This window comes from Lepidochelys olivacea, assembly GCF_965140295.1.
Source record: "Lepidochelys olivacea isolate rLepOli2 genome assembly, chromosome: 9".
Taxonomy (NCBI): Eukaryota; Metazoa; Chordata; order Testudines; family Cheloniidae; genus Lepidochelys; species Lepidochelys olivacea.
In genome coordinates, this window is record NC_140419.1 from 80446469 (window position 1) to 80467731 (window position 21263).

Here is a 21263-nt window from a genome sequence, read left to right on the forward strand (position 1 = left end):
TATCTGGTACCTTACCAATTGGTATAATACCCATTTTGTTAAATGTATTATTTAAAGTAATCCTTGAAGGATCTATTTTGTAGTTAAACAGATGAACTGTTCATTCAATAACCATATTTTTCATGTCAAAGTTAGGCATTTTAAATGCCCCATCATTGTATTATCATGAACCCCCCTGATAAAATTAAGACTTGGATAGTCAATTTTATCTCTACAAAGTACTGTATTCATGAGAGGTGTTCACCAGCAGCTCTGTCTCAGCAAGAAGAGCTTAATGAGGGTTGTGCTAAACCAGTTATCTATTTCCTTCAGAGACCAGAGTTAAAACTCATCTGGATATTGCACACAGATTGAATGTAAAAGAGTGCTTGCATTATAGGACATGGTAGTTTAACTTAAGAGCTCATGGATCTTCACTTTTCCTGAACTTCTAAGTAGTCAAAGCATCCTGAACATGGATTAAGTTTTACTTAAATTTAAAGGAAAACTGCAGGAACTTTCTAGAAGTGCATTGAAGTTTGTCTAGGTTCACTATAGCTTCTTTAAGTGCCTCTATGTTCCTCTAATACCACTTTATCAATAATAATTTTTTAAAAACCACACGCACACCCCCACGCCCGTGTGAGATACAAGGATATTAAGTAGAAGAATTTTCTTGTGATGAAAGTATACCCAGGCAAAAGACTGTACAAAGGACTGCACACTTTTACAATACTAATGACTTCTGTCTGTTGTAGTTTACATGCTGGGTGCAGAAAAATCTGTGTCAAGATTTAGTAGAGAAAAATGGAGAGATGAAAATACTTTGTGAACTCTTGCAGCTTCCATTTTCCAGCCTGCTCCAGACAGACCTAAACATTTCTTAACATGTTTATTTATATCATTTTAAAAGGCCAGATTCTGGAACTGCTCCAATTGCCATGCCAAGCATTATCTTTTGGTTGATCTAAATTCTTGTCAGTGTTGCTACCTATTTAGTAGTATAATTACAATGCTATAGTTCTTCTGGTCTACATGAGGAAATTGACAAGCCCTAGAACAGACAATAAAATTAAGGGACCAAATTCATTCTTCGTGTAAAAAAGTTATATTGGGATGAATTTGGCACAGCTTTTCATGCATTATTATGCCACATGAAACCATAAAGTTTATTTAAAACGGCTACATGACTGATGAGACTATACTCACTGCTAGATTTTTCCTATATTGAATAATTTCCTCAAGTTAACAAGCCCTTCCTAACCAGAGGACAGAGCAGTGATTCATAGTGGTAAAGCAAGAGGGAGGATGAGAGGTTCGGTTAGTGATTTTCAGAGTCAGACAAGAGACATGTCTCATAGCTTCAGGGAATAATCTAGTTTGTTTTTGGAACAGGAGTTAAGAGCTTTCATTAAAGTATGCATGGGATCTCAATGAGATATTCTGAATTGTTGCTTACTAAGGGGCTGCAACAAGCAAAGGGTCTGTGTCATTTACCAAATTTATAGTCCAGTCTGTATTTTGTGGGATTCACAGGCTACCACATTACTGAAGTTAAACCCAGGACTCTTAGCACATTGTACCTCTGTTCCAGTGATACCAGTTTTGATGTCTTGTTTCTCCTCTTCCACCCTCCCCAACAGTCTTCATGCTTTCTTCCCCCACAACAACTCCCTTCTCCACTCAAATTCCTCCTCTTAAGTTACCCAACTACTAATGGCTAGTGGACGAAGCAGCTGGATACTGCCAGACACTCCCACCCCACTCTTCAGACACTTGTCCTACAAAGTAAGCTCCTCAGGACAGTGATTGTTGTCTTACAGGTTTGTATGGCAACTAGTACAATTTTGGGTGTGGCTGTACTTTAGGTCTGCAGATACCTGCAGGAGTCATCCCATTGTCCTCAAAAGATCCAGATTGGTATTTAGTCAGCTTGTACCTTCAAGTTTAAAAACCCAAACTAGGATAGCCATTATGACACCCAAATTTGTGGGTAATAGAGGTACCTAGGTGAAGATAAACTAAAGTATCCTATGGCTGAACAGTAAGACAGCAAATGTTGGATCTCCCCCACAAGATTTTACAGCTACACATGGGGGCGGAGAGGGGGGAGTTTCAAAGCCTAAAAACCCTTGCTTAATTTCAGAACAGTTGCAGCTGATTCTCTTCCTCCTCCTCTCTAGATCTATGGTTTTAATCATCACCAAACCTGCCAAGGACCTATTTTCTACAAATATTTGGCAGTGGAGTTGGAAGATACATTAAGCATTATAGCAAGAGAATCAGCATTAGCTATTGCAGTCAGATGGATGTGTTTATACACCCAGACCATTCAGCAATTCTACAGTTGAAGTCAGTTTTCAATAAGGTATAAGACAAGTGCTTTTGTGAAACAACTCACAATAAAAAAAAAGCCATGAGCATGAAACAAACTTCAGGTTGCTTTAGAAGTTTAAGATCACTGTAAAAATACAAGCCACTAATATGGCATTTAGTAGATCTAATCCACACGTCTTCTGTTGTTCTAACACATCCCTTAGGAAAAGCAAGCCACTAAATTGGCATGAATTATTCCTGGGTGGGGGGTTTTGTGGTTTTTTGTGTGTGCACTAAAACGGCTACAGAGGCCCCCTGAAGAGTTTGGCACACCACATTAAAAGCAAGCATGTGAATGAGGTACTTCTTGGAGGTAAGGAGAGAGAGCGCCTTATGTCTACACAGCAACTAGATACCCATAGCTGGCCCATGCCAGTCAGCTCTGGCTGTGGGGCTATTCCACTGCTGAGTAGACTTCTGGGCTCAGACTGGAGCCCAGGCTCAAGGACCCTGCAAGGCAGGAGAATCCTGGCACTTGGGCTCCAGCCTACACAGCAATGAAACAGCCCCACAGCCTGAGCCTAAGTCAACTGGCACAGGCCAGCCACGAGCGTCTAGTAGCTGTGTAGACATCCCCACAGAGTTGAGAGAATCTTGGCACCATTCTCCAAGCAGGAGACCGTCAGTGCTATGATTAAACTCAAACAACAGCTTTATTGTGCAAAAATCAGGGAGGCCCTTTCCCTGCACAGAGAAAGAAAGAGTCAGCCAAATAAGGCCGTTTGAGTGGTACCAAGCCCGGAAAGGGACCAGGAGATGACGTTGTTCAAAGGAAGCCCTTAGTCATCAGCTTCCTTCAGAAGCTGGAGCGGAGCCAGAAGGCACCTCTCAGACATTAAATCTCACAGTGAAGAATGTCAGTCAGTTGAGAGCAGAGATGCTCAGATCCCATCAGCTCATGATGAAAAAGCAGCTTTAAAAATAAGTCACAACAGGCTAATAAGGAGTCCCTCCTTTACTTTAGAAGGTTTTAACTAGCTGTACTTCCTGCTAGTTGCACAGGGCTAAGTGAGCTATGCCGAGCTGTGCAGCAAGATTTTGCTTCACACCAAACATTATATATGAGACATCTGAAACAGAGAGCTTCCTCTTGAGACAGCTGTGCCATTTCCTGTCAAAAAGGAGTCCATATTAAGGCATCTTAAGCAGGGATATTTCTTTTTTTTTTTTTTAAACGGACTGTTCTTTACCTTCAGAGGGGATTAATCAGACACATATGAAGAGGAAACAGTCAGCATGACAGAGAAAGCACTTCAACCCCTGCTGCTCCAAGGAAGGAATTGCCTGCAATTCAATTGCAAAAATACTCTGGTGTGTGAGAGAAGTGCTAGATTAGCAATCCTGGGGAATTAAGTGTTCTGTTTCTTCACAAAATTATGGTACGAATAGCAGCTGTGAAAGCATAGCCATGCTGCCTTTTTAAGTATGCTTCAACACTGATCTAGCCATTATGTTCTTAGAGAACCTAGAATAGTCTGTGGTAGCCAAAGTCCAGAAGTGGGTGGGGGAGAGGGGGGAAGATGAGGGAGTTCAGGCTCTGTCTGTTCAATTTGTTGCCACTTCTGTGGAACCTAAGAGGATCAGTTATAGTGGTGATTTGCCAGGTGGACACTTGACCAGGAAGTGAACAAAGACCATGAATGTATTTCAAAAGTCAGCTACGAAGAGATGTTAGGGATAACTTTTGGTCACTACCCAGAAGGGTCAGGTCTGAAATTCTGCTTTTGCACTGAGGTTCTCCACATGACATGGCCAGCCAGATACTCCCCCTTCTGAAAAGGGAACCCTTTTGGCTAGCGTAAGGGCAAAATACTGTAAGGAAATTAGATGTGCAACAAAATGTAACTTGTTGAATTGGTTTGGTCATTTTGGGGATTGGATTTGCCACAAAAACCCAAACCAATTTATTCAGTTTCAGACTTTTGGGGATTTAGAAGAAAGCTCTTAGAATTCTACTACTCCCTCCTCTCCTAATCCCCAGCCTGCCAAAGAGGAGACATAGGACTTTGTTTTAAAAAGATGATTTTTCCAAGTCATCTGATGGTACTAGGCTAGCCCACTACTAAAAAAAACATTAAGTAGTCCCCCTTTTGTTAGTCTCAACCAAGAATTTGTTGGAATGACTGAATTCCCACCACCAGACAGGCCATTCTAAAAAAAAAAAAAAAAACCCAATGTTGAAGCACTCAGGCAGAGGCTGAAGTTGTAAGGGAAACTTACCCTGCCACTGGCTTGTGTGTATAAAAATGCACCAGAACTTATTAAGCAAATCAATGTTATTTTATCAACTGGATTTTGTAACCCCATGTATTATTTAAATGCCAGAGTCCAGAACAGGGGTGGCCAATGTGTGGCTCTGAAGCCACACGTGGCTTTTCAGAAGTTAATATGCGGCTCCTTGTACAGGCACCGACTCCGGGGCTGCAGCTACAGGCGCCAACTTTCCAATGTGCCGGGGGGTGCTCACTTCTCAACCCCTGGCTCTGCCACAGGCCCTGCCCCCACTCCACCCCTTCCCGACCCCTCCCCTGAGCCTGCCATGCCCTCGCTCCTCTCCACCCCCCCAAAGCCTCCCGCACACCATGAAACAGTGATCAGGAGATGTGGGGAGGAAGGCGGAGGAGCTCTGCCGGTGGGCGGGAGGCACAGGGCGGCGGGAGAAGCTGGTGGCAGACTGCTGACTTATTACTGTGGCACTTTGGCAACATAATTGGTAAATTCTGGCTCCTTCTCAGGCTCAGGTTGGCCACCCCTAGTCCAGAAAATCCTAGTTAGCTAATTAGCCTCTCTCAGTTTTATGGCAACTTCCAACACGTGTGTGTGTGTGTGTGTGTGTGTGTTCCATTCCATGCATCTCACGAAGTGGGCTGTAGTCCATGAAAGCTTATGCTCTAACAAATTTGTTAATCTAAGGTGCCATAAGTACTCCTGTTCTATGGAATACAGTTTCTAGACCATTCAGCTCACCCCACTGTGCATAGGTATAACTGCACATTATATACGAGATAAAATACAGAACACAAATATTCCTGCAGCACCAAGAAACCATGATAACTGCTGTTCTAAAGTGTTTAACATTTCAGAAATTGCTGATCTGCAAAATAATCAGCCCTTTTGTCATTTGACCATTTAGCTTCCACTTCTTTTGCCCATCACAAGTATTACAGGGGTTTGGGGTAATAAAGTCTCATTAATTGAGACAATTTAGTCAGTGTGTTTGATTTTAGCCCCATTTAAAAATTCTAAAATAAAAAGACAAGTTTCTTAATACACCACTATTTCCAGATAGTCAATGTTTGTCATTTTGCTGGAAGAGATGCAATGGGACAGGAAGGGAGAAGGGAATTTTCAGTAAGCCAGAAAACAGTTCTGTCTGCCACAGGAGTGTTACTTTACCAAAACAAATCAACTGTATACTGGTATGGTACCATACCTGAATATGTTTGGATGTAGCCAGTCATAACCCAGTACAATTTGAAGTACAAAAATGAGGAAGTATTTGAAATTCCCAGATGCCTCAGGCAACCCAATAGATTTCCCTGAAAAGGAAGTTCTTTGGAGGCTCTCAGTGCAGCCTTTTCATTTTAGGACCTCTCAGATTGTTGGCTGCAGAGCAGAGAGACAGACTGCAACTTGAGTTTGCATAACAAGCTAACCATTCAGGCAGCCATGCTAGATCAATGCTGAGACATTACTTTTCAAAGTTAGACAAGATTCCCAAGTCCTATAAGGAGCCTCAGAATGGAAACACTTTTGTTCTCTATTAGTTAAGACAGAAGACAAGATATTTGGGACGCCTTGAATGTTCCTTGGCAACACATCAGGATTTGAACCCAGTTCTCTGGTGGTGCAGAAAATTTGCCTATTATAATTCAACCGGCATTTCATATGGTTGTCTCTCACTGGACCCCCAAAGTCAAGTCTTAGAGTAAATTCTGTAACTGTATAAAATAAGTACCAACGTGGACACAACAAATGGATATAAACTGGCCACCAGGAAGTTTAGACTTGAAATTAGACGAAGGTTTCTAACTATCAGAGGAGTGAAGTTTTGGAATAGCCTTCCAAGGGAAGGAGTGGGGGCAAAAGATCTATCTGGCTTTAAGATTAAACTCGATAAGTTTATGGAGGAGATGGTATGATGGGATAACATGGTTTTGGTAATTAAATATTCATGGTAAATAGGCCGAATGGCCTGTGATGGGATATTAGATGGGGTGGGATCTGAGTTACCCAGGAAAGAATTTTTTGTAGTATCTGGCTGGTAAATCTTGCCCATATGCTCAGGGTTTAGCTGATCGCCATATTTGGGGTCGGGAAGGAATTTTCCTCCAGGGCAGATTGGAAGAGGCTCTGGAGGTTTTTTGCCTTCCACTGTAGCACGGGTCACTTGCTGGAGGATTCTCTGCTCCTTGAAGTCTTTAAACCACAATTTGAGGACTTCAATAGCTCAGACATAGGTAAGAGGTTTTTCCGCAGGAGTGGTGGGTGAAATTCTGTGGTTGTGCAGGAGGTCAGACTAGATGATCATAATGGTCCCTTCTGACCTTAGTATCTATGAAAGTCAGCACATGTATAACACTGTACAGTTACTGTATTATTAAGATTTGAATGATTGTCCTAGAGCAAGAAAATTCAATGATTCAAAGAATGCTAGAGAAACTTGGTCAGTATTGTTTGGAAAGGAGGCAGCAAGAGAAAAAGTATATACAATATTGGAGAATAGCAAGGGAAGAAGCCACAAGAATATTTAAGAGTGATATAAGTCAAGGGCCACCAGTTTAAACCAAAAAAGGAACACAGGCCATTATAAGGAACTTAAACAGCAGTTTTGTTATACTGGATTAGTGGGAATACAGAATAGTGAACCAAAGGCCACAACATTAATTACTCTTCAGGAAAAAATAAAGTCTTAAACTGACAGATTAGTAGAGTGGTGAAAATATTCCCCCTTTTTTTTATTAAAAGCTTCCATGTTTCTCCAATTAGATTTTCTTTGCATGGACTTTTCGGTTAGAGAGCGCTAAAGGGCTAATACTCTAGAGACTCCATCTACCAGCCAGCAACATTTAAGTGCTGCCAACACAAAAAGCAGATGAGCACTAGCCCAGGCCTTGCTTATAAAATGATTGGGCCTAGTCTACAAAAGCCACTGTTCTGTGAAAGGCCAGTTCTGGCCAATCCCATTTCCCTATGGTGTAAATGAGGTTGTAGAGTGATTAAGAACTGAGCTGTTTAAGACAGTAATGATGAGCAACAAGTTTTAAGTGGCCAAACTGTCTTTACAGGGTAAGACAGAATCACAAACATCCAAAGGTAAAAGAATATTTCATGTGGGACTGATGCTTATGTTGGTCACACTGGACCTAGTAATCCACTCAAAGTAAATCAGAGCTAGTTTATTTGACCTTAACTTGTAAATGGAAAAAAGTCAGTAAATCTAACTCCTTATGTCCCCATTTAATAGAAACACATGAAAGTATTAACTCTATGAAGCAGTGCTTACCCCACAGGTAAGCTTTTAATAGCTAAAAGTTATTAAATGAGGTTTTGAACCAGCTTTCACAGTGACAGCTCACTCACCTCAATTAGGTTCTGGAACGCAGTGTAGTGTTCAGCTCTACTAAGCATGAAATGGTTAGGGTGAAAGATAGGAACACTAGCCAGTCACAGTGAGACCAGCTCCCCCTCTTGGCCAATAAGCACTCAAGGCTCAAACAAAGGGGAAGAGACTTCAGTGCTTTAGGATGACTTGGGAAAGCCTTTAAACAGTCAACCATCTCCTTCTAATATGTGGAAACAAAAGAGTATATAGCCTACTCTTTCATGTAATCCTTAACTGCATACATCACGCAGATCTTTCGGAACAAAGAACAATGGTGAGCCAGAGTGAAATAAAGTTAGAGGCAACACCCGTTTAGGATAGCTCTCTAAATTCAGCTGCGAAGCCAGATGCAGTTTTCCCCAAGAAAGAGTCTGGCAGGATTAGCAGACATTTTCACAATGGACTTTCTACATATCCTGTATAAACGCCAATGCCTCCACCCCCCACCCATGCCCCTTAACAAATAATCTTCGGACCAGCCCTGGGGAGCCATTTCCCTCCCTTGATCACAAATGTACTGACTGCTTGACAAAGAGAGCCCATGTACATCTCAAAGGTCACAGGTAGCACTAGTTCAAGGGTTAACAGAGTGGAGCTTTCCTTCCTATTAATGGTGCACCAAAGTTTAATGCCACTTGGCCAATTCTGAAAAGTGATGGAATGGCTGAAGGAAGCATGATTTCTATCTAGCTCTGTTAAACTTTAGCCTGGCCAGTAGATGCTTAAAAAAAACTGCAATAGTTTTTGATGCTTAGACCAAACAGTGACCACATCAGCACGTTTTCTGAGAGTCTGGTGAAACTATCAACGTTTTCCTGCCCAGCCGGAAGTAAGTGTTCCCTTAAACATTTGCTCCAACTGGCTCCTCCACGATGGATTTATTTTTGTGATGAGACTCATACTACAGCTATGTCTAACTACTTAGAAGGTTTCACCCATGTTTGACCTGGATTTGAAGGAAGAAAGTAGCTCATATTTTACTCTTTGAAAGTGACGACTAGTAGTGTGCTATTCTTAATTTTTTTTAAACAAAACGGCTAAATTCATCTAGAGAAATGGTTACATAGTTTTGCCTACATTTCCTGTGAGCCACATCTTGAAAATGCTGTATCTACAATTTCTCTGCAGTGCAGGATGAAGTGTCATTTTATTTTAGGTCTGCAATTATAACAGACAGGCCAGGAAACAGGAGGGAAGCTGGCTACTTGCTATTGCCTCATTCCAATGAGCCCACAGTTCTGCACTTTGGTAGTAGCTAGGTGCATGTTTAAACAGCCCACTTCGAAATCTGCTTCAGCATCTGAAGTTACAACATACAGCAGATATAACATACTACAATGAAGTTCTTGGAGTTTCATATCTGCATCTATTTGAATTACTCTGAAAATAGAACCAAGCCCCTGGGCAAAGAGGGGAAAGCAACAGATTGAACACATGAACTCAATCTAGGGCGTGTGTGAGATTCTGAAATTGCAACAGGCACTGTATTACAACATGGCACATAAATCTGGATACAGCTTGTTTGCAGGGTAACCATACCCCTCAAGAATGCCTGCAGTATGATAAAAGTACTTCAACCCAAATCACATTATCTTCAAAAGTTCAGGGTAGTTTCATTAGATACAGGTACTTGGCATGTTTCCTATGCTTAAAAAAGGGCTGTTGGTTTTTTTAAATGTAGTTTGTAGATTAACTGGACAAAGTTTTAACTACAGGAAAATCTTCAGAGTTTGGCCCTTCCATTTTCCAATAATGGAAAATACCAGTTCTGAGTTCAAGCAAGAGAAATTAAAAATGGAAAAAACTCATCCTTCTTATTAATCATTAAACTCCTACTACAAAAAGTAAGAGTCAAGTATGGACTTGACAAAACTTTCTCAAGCACTTGGTTCTCCCTAGCCAAGAAATACTTTTGAATCAAGTTGGGACAAGGCTCCCTAGCAACTCAGTCAAACAGAGACTTTAATTAGGAGTTATAAAGACACCAACCCCATGTTCTTTGTGGCTGAAATGTAACCATACTGGGAGTTATGAGAGTACATCCTAAATGCATTTTTAACTCTCCATACTTTGATTTTAAAGGGGTCAGTAAATTTGTACTCAGGAAATATACACTTATAAGACAACCCCTGCAGTATAGAAAGGCTTGTAAACTTGTGTAGGCTGAATAAGGCCCTGTCAATGGTGGACACAGATAGAAAAGTCTGATTCAAAAAAGAAAAGACAGCGTAAAAAGAATGAATACTTAGTTTCAGGAGGAGAATTACACAACTGTGCAATTAGTCAGTCAGTCAGCCACCTCCACCAAGGGCAGCCAGAAGCAAGACTCAGGGCCGATTTCCACCACTCACACCCCCACCACCCATTGACAGTCATCTCACAGTTAGCAGCAGCTCATCCAATGGAAGCTGGGCCAACACAGCCCAGCTCTTCTGAAGATTCACTCCTCCTTCATTTACATGGCAGAAACTCTCCCCCTCCCCCCGCTGTTCTGGGAAGTCTGACTAGCATGACAAGAACCCGGAGCGGGGAGGGGGGGGGATAGGGGTATTTACTCCACCGCCAATTAACACTTTTATCCACTCTTGTTCTCACCGAGTTTGGCGGGCAGGGGTGAGTGAGCAAACGAACCCCCCCCCCCCCGGGCAGGAACCGCACACGCTCCACCATGGCTTCCCACAGCCCTGCCCACGTTTCAGCTCGTGTCCGCGCCGCAGAGGAGCCCCTGCCGCCCAGGAATGGGATCATTCACGGGAGACTCGGAAGCTCGGCCCGGCCGCCTGTTCCGCCAAGCGGCTGGCCGGCGAGCTCGGCCCGTAATCAATCCCGGGCCAGGGCAGCAGGAGCCACGGCTACACGATTTCGGCCACACCTGTCTCCCCCCCCCCCCCCCTCCGCGCCCCGGCAGCGGTTGCAGACCGTGCATCGGGCCCAGAGACCCCCCCCGCCCAGAGGAACAACTGAAGAGGGCGTGTGGCCCTTTTTTTTTTTTTTTTTTTTTTTAAAAAAAAGGGACACCCGCCCCCGGCTCCGCACATCAGATACTGGCCAGCGGTGGTGAAATCCCCGCAGCGAGAAGGGAAATGCCGAGAGTAACCCAGCCCGGGGAGGGGGGGGCAGGGCTCGGCCAGGGGGGAGGAAAGGGGTGGGGCCTGCCCTGCACCCCCCCCAGAGAGGGGACCCCTGTCTCCGCTCCCACTCCCGAGCCCCCAGCCCCGCCCACGCAGCGCCCCCCGCCCTGACCCCGGGCGCCCGCCGGAGCCCCGCTGGCGCGGCGGGGAAGGGCTGCACAGGGAGCGGCCCGCAGGGGCAGAGCGGAGACGGCTGCTTCCGTTCGCCGCCCCCCAGCAGCTGCGAGCCCCCTCCCCAGCCCGGCGAGCCCAGCGCCCGGGGGCACCCACCGTCTTAGGCATCTTCCCGGCGGGCTGGGCTGGGCTGGGCACGGCGCTCTCGGCTCCTCCGCTCCGGCTACTGCTGCGGGCTCCGCGCTTCCTGCTAACGGGACTCGTCTGCCTCTCCCGCGGCGACGCAAACCCCACCCCGGAGCTGCGGCCCCGCCGCCCGCCTTTATTCTGGGCTGGAGCTGCCGAGCCCCCGCCCCTGGCTGCCTCCCCCGGCTGGCGCTGCCTGCGCCCCGCGGCCGGCCCGGACAGGCAGCCCGCGGCCCCCAGCCCCCCACAAGCCGTGTGTGTCTCCCTGGCCCTCCCCGATCCCCTCGGCTGCCGCCTGCACCCCAAATCCCTCCATGAACCGCTGCCTGATCCCCGTCTCCTCGCCCCCCAACCCCGCCCAATGTCCCCTGCCCCCAATCCCCCTTCTGCCCCCACACGCCTGCGTGCCCCCGCCCCAATCCCCCTTCTGCCCCCACACCCTTGCGTGTCCCCCTGCCCCAAGCCCTGTAGTCCCCCAAAACCCTAGCGTGTCCCCCTGCCCCCAATCCACCTTCTGCCCCCACACCCCTGTGTCCCCCTGCCCCAATCCCCGTATGCTCCCACACCCTGTCCCCCTGCCCCATCCCCCTTCTGCCCCAAAACCCTCGTGTGTCCCCCTGCCCCCAATCCCCCTTCTGCCCCCACATCCCTGCATGTCTCCCTGTGACCCTGTCTGCCCCAATCCCACTCCTGCCCCCACACCCCTGCATGTCCCCCAGCTCCAGTCCCCATCTGCCCCCACGTCCGTGCATGTCCCTCTGCCCATCCTCCCTGTTACCCCCACACCCATGTGTGTCCCCCTGCCCCAATCCCCCATCTGCCACAAAACCCTGCGTGTCCCCCTGCCCCCAATCTCTTCTCTGTGCCCCACTCCTCCACGTGTCCCCCTGCGCCAATTCCCATCTGCCCCCCACACCCCAGCATGTCCCTCAGCCCCAATCCCTCCTTGACTGCCCCCACATCCTTGCATGTCCCTCCGCCCCAGTCCTCCCTGTGTGGGACACACCCCTGTGTGTCCATCTGTCCCAGTCCTTCCTGTAACCCCATGTGTTCCCCACTCCTACATCTCTTCACTGTGTCCCCCTGCCCCCACATCTCCCACACACACTCCAGTCTCATATTTCATCACATCTCCTGAGTGACCCCTTCTTTGAATCTGCATCCTCTCCTTGTAGATCCCCATCCCCCAGCTCTCCCTAAATGTCTACCCACTTCATCCCAATCCCTTCAAGTGTTTCTATCCTAACACCATATCTCCTTATTGCATCCATCCCCACACACAACCTTCCAACATCCCCTCCCATGACAGAAGGCCTTCAGAATGGCCTACAAGCCATTACCCTATGATCCCACTGAGAGTTACCAAAAGCAACTACAGCATTTGCTCAAGAAACTTCCTGAAAAAGCACAAGATCAAATCCGCACAGACACACCCCTGGAACCCTGACCTGGGATATTCTATCTACTACCCAAGATCCATAAACCTGGAAATCCTGGGCGCCCCATCATCTCAGGCATTGGCACCCTGACAGCAGGATTGTCTGGCTATGTATCAGAGTAACAGCCGTGTTAGTCTGTATTCGCAAAAAGAAAAGGAGTACTTGTGGCACCTTAGAGACTAACCAATTTATTTGAGCATGAGCTTTCGTGAGCTACAGCTCACTTCATCGGATGCATGCTGTGGAAACTGCAGCAGACTTTATTTATACACAGAGAATATGAAAAAATACCTCCTCCCACCCCACTGTCCTGCTGGTAATAGCTTATCTAAAGTGATCATCAGGTGGGCCATTTCCAGCACAAATCCAGGTTTTCTCACCCTCCACCCCCCCACACAAATTCACTCTCCTGCTGGTGATAGCCCATCCAAAGTGACAACTCTTTACACAATGTGCATGATAATAAAGTTGGGCCATTTCCTGCACAAATCCAGGTTCTCTCACCCCCTCACCCCCCTCCCAAAAACCACACACACAAACTCACTATCCTGCTGGTAATAGCTCATCCAAAGTGACCATTCTCCCTACAATGTGCATAATTAAGGTGGGCCATTTCCAGCACAAATCCAGGTTTTCTCACATCCCCCCCACCCCCATACACACACAAACTCACTCTCCTGCTGGTAATAGCTCATCCAAACTGACCACTCTCCAAGTTTAAATCCAAGTTAAACCAGAACATCTGGTGGGGGGGGGTAGGAAAAAACAAGAGGAAATAGGCTACCTTGCATAATGACTTAGCCACTCCCAGTCTCTATTTAAGCCTAAATTAATAGTATCCAATTTGCAAATGAATTCCAATTCAGCAGTTTCTCGCTGGAGTCTGGATTTGAAGTTTTTTTGTTTTAAGATAGCGACCTTCATGTCTGTGATTGCGTGACCAGAGAGATTGAAGTGTTCTCCGACTGGTTTATGAATGTTATAATTCTTGACATCTGATTTGTGTCCATTTATTCTTTTACGTAGAGACTGTCCAGTTTGACCAATGTACATGGCAGAGGGGCATTGCTGGCACATGATGGCATATATCACATTGGTGGATGTGCAGGTATACGAGCCTCTGATAGTGTGGCTGATGTTATTAGGCCCTGTGATGGTGTCCCCTGAATAGATATGTGGGCACAATTGGCAACGGGCTTTGTTGCAAGGATAAGTTCCTGGGTTAGTGGTTCTGTTGTGTGGTATGTGGTTGTTGGTGAGTTTTTGCTTCAGGTTGGGGGGCTGTCTGTAGGCAAGGACTGGCCTGTCTCCCAAGATTTGTGAGAGTGTTGGGTCATCCTTTAGGATAGGTTGTAGATCCTTAATAATGCGTTGGAGGGGTTTTAGTTGGGGGCTGAAGGTGACGGCTAGTGGCGTTCTGTTATTTTCTTTGTTAGGCCTGTCCTGTAGTAGGTAACTTCTGGGAACTCTTCTGGCTCTATCAATCTGTTTCTTTACTTCTGCAGGTGGGTATTGTAGTTGTAAGAAAGCTTGACAGAGATCTTGTAGGTGTTTGTCTCTGTCTGAGGGGTTGGAGCAAATGCGGTTGTATCGCAGAGCTTGGCTGTAGACGATGGATCGTGTGGTGTGGTCGGGGTGAAAGCTGGAGGCATGCAGGTAGGAATAGCGGTCAGTAGGTTTCCGGTATAGGGTGGTGTTTATGTGACTATTGTTTATTAGCACTGTAGTGTCCAGGAAGTGGATCTCTTGTGTGGACTGGACCAGGCTGAGGTTGGTGGTGGGATGGAAATTGTTGAAATCGTGGTGGAATTCCTCAAGGGCTTCTTTTCCATGGGTCCAGATGATGAAGATGTCATCAATATAGCGCAAGTAGAGTAGGGGCTTTAGGGGACGAGAGCTGAGGAAGCGTTGTTCTAAATCAGCCATAAAAATGTTGGCATACTGTGGGGCCATGCGGGTACCCATAGCAGTGCCGCTGATCTGAAGGTATACATTGTCCCCAAATGTGAAATAGTTATGGGTAAGGACAAAGTCACAAAGTTCAGCCACCAGGTTAGCCGTGACATTATCGGGGATAGTGTTCTTGACGGCTTGTAGTCCATCTTTGTGTGGAATGTTGGTGTAGAGGGCTTCTACATCCATAGTGGCCAGGATGGTGTTATCAGGAAGATCACCGATGGATTGAAGTTTCCTCAGGAAGTCAGTGGTGTCTCGAAGGTAGCTGGGAGTGCTGGTAGCGTAGGGCCTGAGGAGGGAGTCTACATAGCCAGAAAGAAAAGGAGTACTTGTGGCACCTTAGAGACTAACCAATTTATTTGAGCATGAGCTTTCGTGAGCTACAGCTCACTTCATCGGATGCATGCTGTGGAAACTGCAGCAGACTTTATTTATACACAGAGAATATGAAAAAATACCTCCTCCCACCCCACTGTCCTGCTGGTAATAGCTTATCTAAAGTGACCATCAGGTGGGCCATTTCCAGCACAAATCCAGGTTTTCTCACCCTCCACCCCCCCACACAAATTCACTCTCCTGCTGGTGATAGCCCATCCAAAGTGACAACTCTTTACACAATGTGCATGATAATAAAGTTGGGCTATTTCCTGCACAAATCCAGGTTCTCTCACCCCCTCACCCCCCTCCCAAAAACCACACACACAAACTCACTATCCTGCTGGTAATAGCTCATCCAAAGTGACCATTCTCCCTACAATGTGTATAATTAAGGTGGGCCATTTCCAGCACAAATCCAGGTTTTCTCACATCCCCCCCACCCCCATACACACACAAACTCACTCTCCTGCTGGTAATAGCTCATCCAAACTGACCACTCTCCAAGTTTAAATCCAAGTTAAACCAGAACATCTGGTGGGGGGGGGGGGTAGGAAAAAACAAGAGGAAATAGGCTACCTTGCATAATGACTTAGCCACTCCCAGTCTCTATTTAAGCCTAAATTAATAGTATCCAATTTGCAAATGAATTCCAATTATTTGGAGCAATTTCCAGTTATTTGCTCCAACCCCTCAGACAGAGACAAACACCTACAAGATCTCTGTCAAGCTTTCTTACAACTACAATACCCACCTGCAGAAGTGAAGAAACAGATTGATAGAGCCAGAAGAGTTCCCAGAAGTTACCTACTACAGGACAGGCCTAACAAAGAAAATAACAGAACGCCACTAGCCGTCACCTTCAGCCCCCAACTAAAACCCCTCCAACGCATTATTAAGGATCTACAACCTATCCTAAAGGACGACCCAACACTCTCACAAATCTTGGGAGACAGGCCAGTCCTTGCCTACAGACAGCCCCCCAACCTGAAGCAAATACTCACCAACAACCACATACCACACAACAGAACCACTAACCCAGGAACTTATCCTTGCAACAAAGCCCGTTGCCAATTGTGCCCACATATCTATTCAGGGGACACCATCACAGGGCCTAATAACATCAGCCACACTATCAGAGGCTCGTATACCTGCACATCCACCAATGTGATATATGCCATCATGTGCCAGCAATGCCCCTCTGCCATGTACATTGGTCAAACTGGACAGTCTCTACGTAAAAGAATAAATGGACACAAATCAGATGTCAAGAATTATAACATTCATAAACCAGTCGGAGAACACTTCAATCTCTCTGGTCACGCAATCACAGACATGAAGGTCGCTATCTTAAAACAAAAAAACTTCAAATCCAGACTCCAGCGAGAAACTGCTGAATTGGAATTCATTTGCAAATTGGATACTATTAATTTAGGCTTAAATAGAGACTGGGAGTGGCTAAGTCATTATGCAAGGTAGCCTATTTCCTCTTGTTTTTTCCTACCCCCCCCCCCCCAGATGTTCTGGTTTAACTTGGATTTAAACTTGGAGAGTGGTCAGTTTGGATCAGCTATTACCAGCAGGAGAGTGAGTTTGTGTGTATATGGGGGTGGGGGGGGATGTGAGAAAACCTGGATTTGTGCAGGAAATAGCCCAACTTGATTTTCATGCACATTGTGTAAAAAGTTGTCACTTTGGATGGGCTATCACCAGCAGGAGAGTGAATTTGTGTGGGGGGGTGGAGGGTGAGAAAACCTGGATTTGTGCTGGAAATGGCCCAACCTGATGATCACTTTAGATAAGCTATTACCAGCAGGACAGTGGGGTGGGAGGAGGTATTGTTTCATATTCTCTGTGTATATATAAAGTCTGCTGCAGTTTCCACGGCATGCATCTGATGAAGTGAGCTGTAGCTCACGAAAGCTCATGCTCAAATAAATTGGTTAGTCTCTAAGGTGCCACAAGTACTCCTTTCCTTCAGTCTGTGTTCGTCCTCCCCATAAATCTCCTCAGCATACCCTCACTAAAACCCTTTGATGTCCCATTCCCCCCACAAGTCTCCTGAATCTCTCCTTTCCCTCATTAAAGCCCCACATCTCTGTTTTCCATACACGTTCCTCCATCTCTCCTTCCCTACTTTTCCCAGTCTTGCCTTGCCTACACTAGAGAACTCAATCAATTCTAATTTAACCTTTTTTAAAAAAATATTTATTTATTTAGGAGGCTTTAACAAGTTTACAAATTCTTGCCATTTAAATGTGAGAAACCAAACAAACATTACAACAGTTAGCTTTTGTTTAAAGAGACATTATGTAGGAATATAGTCATCAGATCTTTCTATTTAACAAGGCATTAAAGAGTGAGCATCATTACAACCTATAATATGTTGCTTCTAATGATTTTATTAAATTGAGTGAAGTCTCTATATAAACATATTTAACAGACGAGGCATAAACATTACCAAATGTTAATATTCAAAAAAAAAATTGGACAGGTGTGCTGGGTTTTTTTGCAGGTGAATGTACTTTGAGTACTGAATAAAACTTAACCAGATATCTAAGTTTATTTAACAATAAAACATAGAATCAACAGATATCAAATATAAGGAATAAAGATAGAAAAGGTTGCAAGCAAACAAAAACTAAAAATATACTACTAGGACTAAAACTTTATTTCAGCAAGGTACAATCTTTGCCTAAGCAGGTTTCTCACTAAACTCAGTTCCCAGAGACTGTAGCCCTCTTAGCTGAAGGATCCAAAATTCTATGATTTCAAGAGCTCTGGCTCCATTAGTCCCCCAAGTGATAGATAACTCAAATGTCTTTTGCCCCCCTTTTGTCACCCGAAAGTACTATCTCTGTTCAAGAGCCAGGGAGGCTTCCTGCTGTTCTTCCCATCCTATAGACTTCCCATCCCCTGCTGATTTGTATGTAAATGGGGCTTCCATTGTTTTGATTCCACACTGCTTACTTTATATTGGAGACAGGTAGCTAGCTGCCTTCTCTCCTGTCTGGGAGAAAACCTGTTTCTTTCTGTGTTTGATCACAGACTTTAAAAGCATAATGTCAGTAAGTATCCATAATTCCTCGGCTAGTGTTAACACATACATTTCACAGAGACAATCACCAGTGGGTCAGAGGCTTCCATAGAAGACCTTACTTGATACACTTTGGTAATACAGTAATATTGTATACAATCAGCTGATTTAATTGCTTATCTCTGAAGAGTCAGACTTCCTGTCTTTATAGCCAAGTCAGCCTTTGAAATGGATTCTTTGAAAAGTAAGTGCAGACCAAGGGCTTGTCTACACTGGCAATTTACATCGCTGCAACTTTCCCGCTCAGGTGTGTGAAAAAACACACCCCTGAGCGCAGCAAGCTGCAGCGCTGTAAAGCGCCCTGTCGACAGTGCACCAGCACTGAGAGCCGCACTCCCAGCGCTGGGAGCTATGCCCCTTGGGGAGGTGGGTTTTTTAGAGCGCTGCGCCACAACCATACAAGGCATGTTAAAGCGCTGCCCCGGGCAGCTCTTTAGCGTTGCCAGTGTAGCCTAGCCCCAAGTTTCTGTTTCCTTGTGCAGATGCCACACTGGCTTCCCAAAGTTAATTGACCCTGCTTCAAGAAGCATGAAGATTACTCAGGGGGGCAGGCTCCATCCTCCATTGAGATTTGGTATTTATCTTTCCCCACTTGCTCTCTTGATGGCTTTTTTTTTTTTTTTACCTTGCAAGTAAATGTTCTCTTCTTTGTCTTTGGTCACATCTTGCCTAATTTACACCAGAGACATTTTCAAGCATATGGAGCCACATTCCTTTGTCTGGAATAGGCATGGTTAGGATACTATTTATCAAATACATTTTAAGAACACATTTGTAGCATATATCTATAACTCTTCGTATGCACTCCCTTACATACACCATGTAATGATTTTCAGGACCAGCCTGTTACCAGTTTGTATATGGTATTTTACATAACACCTTTTGGATACAGATTGTGACAACAGTGTGTTAGGTGTAGTGAGTATGTCAGGCCTGACAAGAGTTACTTACACCAATGGGCCTCTGTGTCGCTGCAGGGTAATCCCATGTCCAAGAAGTCTACTTAGTGTGATCTTGAGGGAGCCTGAAATAACTTTTGAGGCCGATAAAACATCACATTGCAGATGTTATCATGTCTGATTACAAATGCTAATATGAAGTCATGAAGCATGAGTTTTCCCCATTGATCAAGCTCCCTTTTAAGTGTAAATCCTACTGACAAATTGTATCACGTCCTGATACAATATTCTACCTGAACAAAATTTGTGAGTTTTTAAACATCCTGCAGGCTAGTTCACAAATGATCAGCACAATTGCATGAAATCCAGGAAGGCTGGAGCAGGCCAAAGCTCTCATTTTGGTCATTGACATTTAAGCCACTAAAGTTTACTGAAGTTTCCCCTGTACCTACAATTCTTTTAAAGATGTTCTTTTCTGTTTAAAAATGCCTTACTGATGTTTTATAGAATAACATTTTTCAAAGTACATTTTAATAATTTAAAAAATGAGAATACAACATCAGAGGATAATGGAATCAAAATTGGGAGGAGTGTATAGGCACATGGAGAGGATGTGAAAGTAGTGTAGGGTAGAGAACATTTAAGCACATGTAATTTGCAGGATTAAGGCAATCCTCAACATTTTTTTAGGTGGTTTTATCATGTTGGCAAAGCTGGGAAATTACATTGGTGGGAGGAGCATTTCAGTGTAAAACTGTGTAGTTTACTTGTCTACACTGCCACTTTACAGCACTGCAACTTTCTCAATCAGGGGTGTGAAAACACACTCCCTGAGCGCTGCAAGTTTCAGTGCTGTAAAGTGGCAGTGTAGACGGTGCACCAGTGCTGGGAGCTGCAATCCCAGCGCTGGGAGCTACTCCCCTCATGGAGGTGGGTTTTTTACAACGCTGGGAGACCTCTCCCAGCACTGGTGCCGCAAGTACGCAGCCTAGTGAAGACATACCCTAAGTCTTAAAAGCATCAGATGTAGGGGCCCATCTGGCAACAGTCAAAGTCAACAGACTGTTCATCTACGGAAGGTATTATAGAGTCAGACTTTGATTTACAAAATTCTTTCATAGCCTGCTGCGTGTCTGAGAAAGCTATATCCCATTTTCAGGCACTTAAATATTAGTCCTAGAAGCAATGGGATCTAGGGTTCGGATTCTCAAAGGTCCCTGTGATAGGGTTTACAAGCCCCACACTAAGGACGAGACAGCTGTTTTCTTAATTTGTAGCCCCAATAAATCGATTCCTAGGTTCAGTGGTTCTTCTCCCTTAATTGATTCCTGCCACATACCTGTTGTTTTTTGGTGCTAGAATAAATCAAGGTGGTGTAAATCCATATCCAGCTACAAAATGAGAAGTGGACTAGCCAAAAACTAATAGGCAACGAAGGGTATGTCTACACTACGAAATTAGGTCGAATTTATAGACTTTTTTTTAGAAATCGTTTTTATATAGTCAATTGTGTGTGTCCCCACACAAAATGCTCTAAGTGCATTAAGTGCATTAACTCGGCAGAGTGCTTCCACAGTACCGAGGCTAGTGTCGACTTTGGGAGCGTTGCACTGTGAGTAACTATCCCACAGTTCCCGCAGTCTCCACCGCCCATTGGAATTCTGGGTTGAGATCCCAGTGCCCAATGGGGCAAAAACATTGTTGCGGGTGGTTCTGGGTACATGTCATCAGGCCCTCCGTCCCTCCCTCTGTGAAAGTAATGGCAGACAATCGTTTTGTGCCTTTTTTCCTGAGTTACCTGTGCAGATGCCATACCACAGCAAGCATGGAGCCCGCTCAGCTCACTGTCACCGTACATCTCCTGGGTGCTGGCAGACGCGGTACTGCATTGCTACACAGCAGCAGCCCATTGCCTTGTGGCAGCAGATGGTAACCATCGTTATCATGTCCGAGGTGCTGCTGGCTGCCTCGGTAAGGTTGGTCAGGAGCGCCTGGGCAGAAATGGGCACAGGGACTAAAATAGGAGTGACTCGACCAGGTCATTCTCTTTAGTCCTGCCAGCAGTCCTATTGCACCATCTTCTGCCGAGCAGCCAGGAGATGAGGA

General features: G+C 45.2%; 1 protein-coding gene across 1 annotated transcript in view; it reads right to left on the bottom strand.

Moving 5' to 3' along the window:
• MSN (moesin) overlaps window positions 1–11514 on the bottom strand; it is a 75096-nt gene extending 63582 nt beyond the window's left edge. Inside the window, exon 1 of the mRNA XM_084639560.1 lies at window positions 11362–11514. Within this exon, the coding sequence (XP_084495686.1) occupies window positions 11362–11373 (12 nt within the window). The 5' untranslated portion in view covers window positions 11374–11514. The remainder of the gene's footprint in view (window positions 1–11361) is intronic.
• Window positions 11515–21263: the final 9749 nt, after the last annotated feature.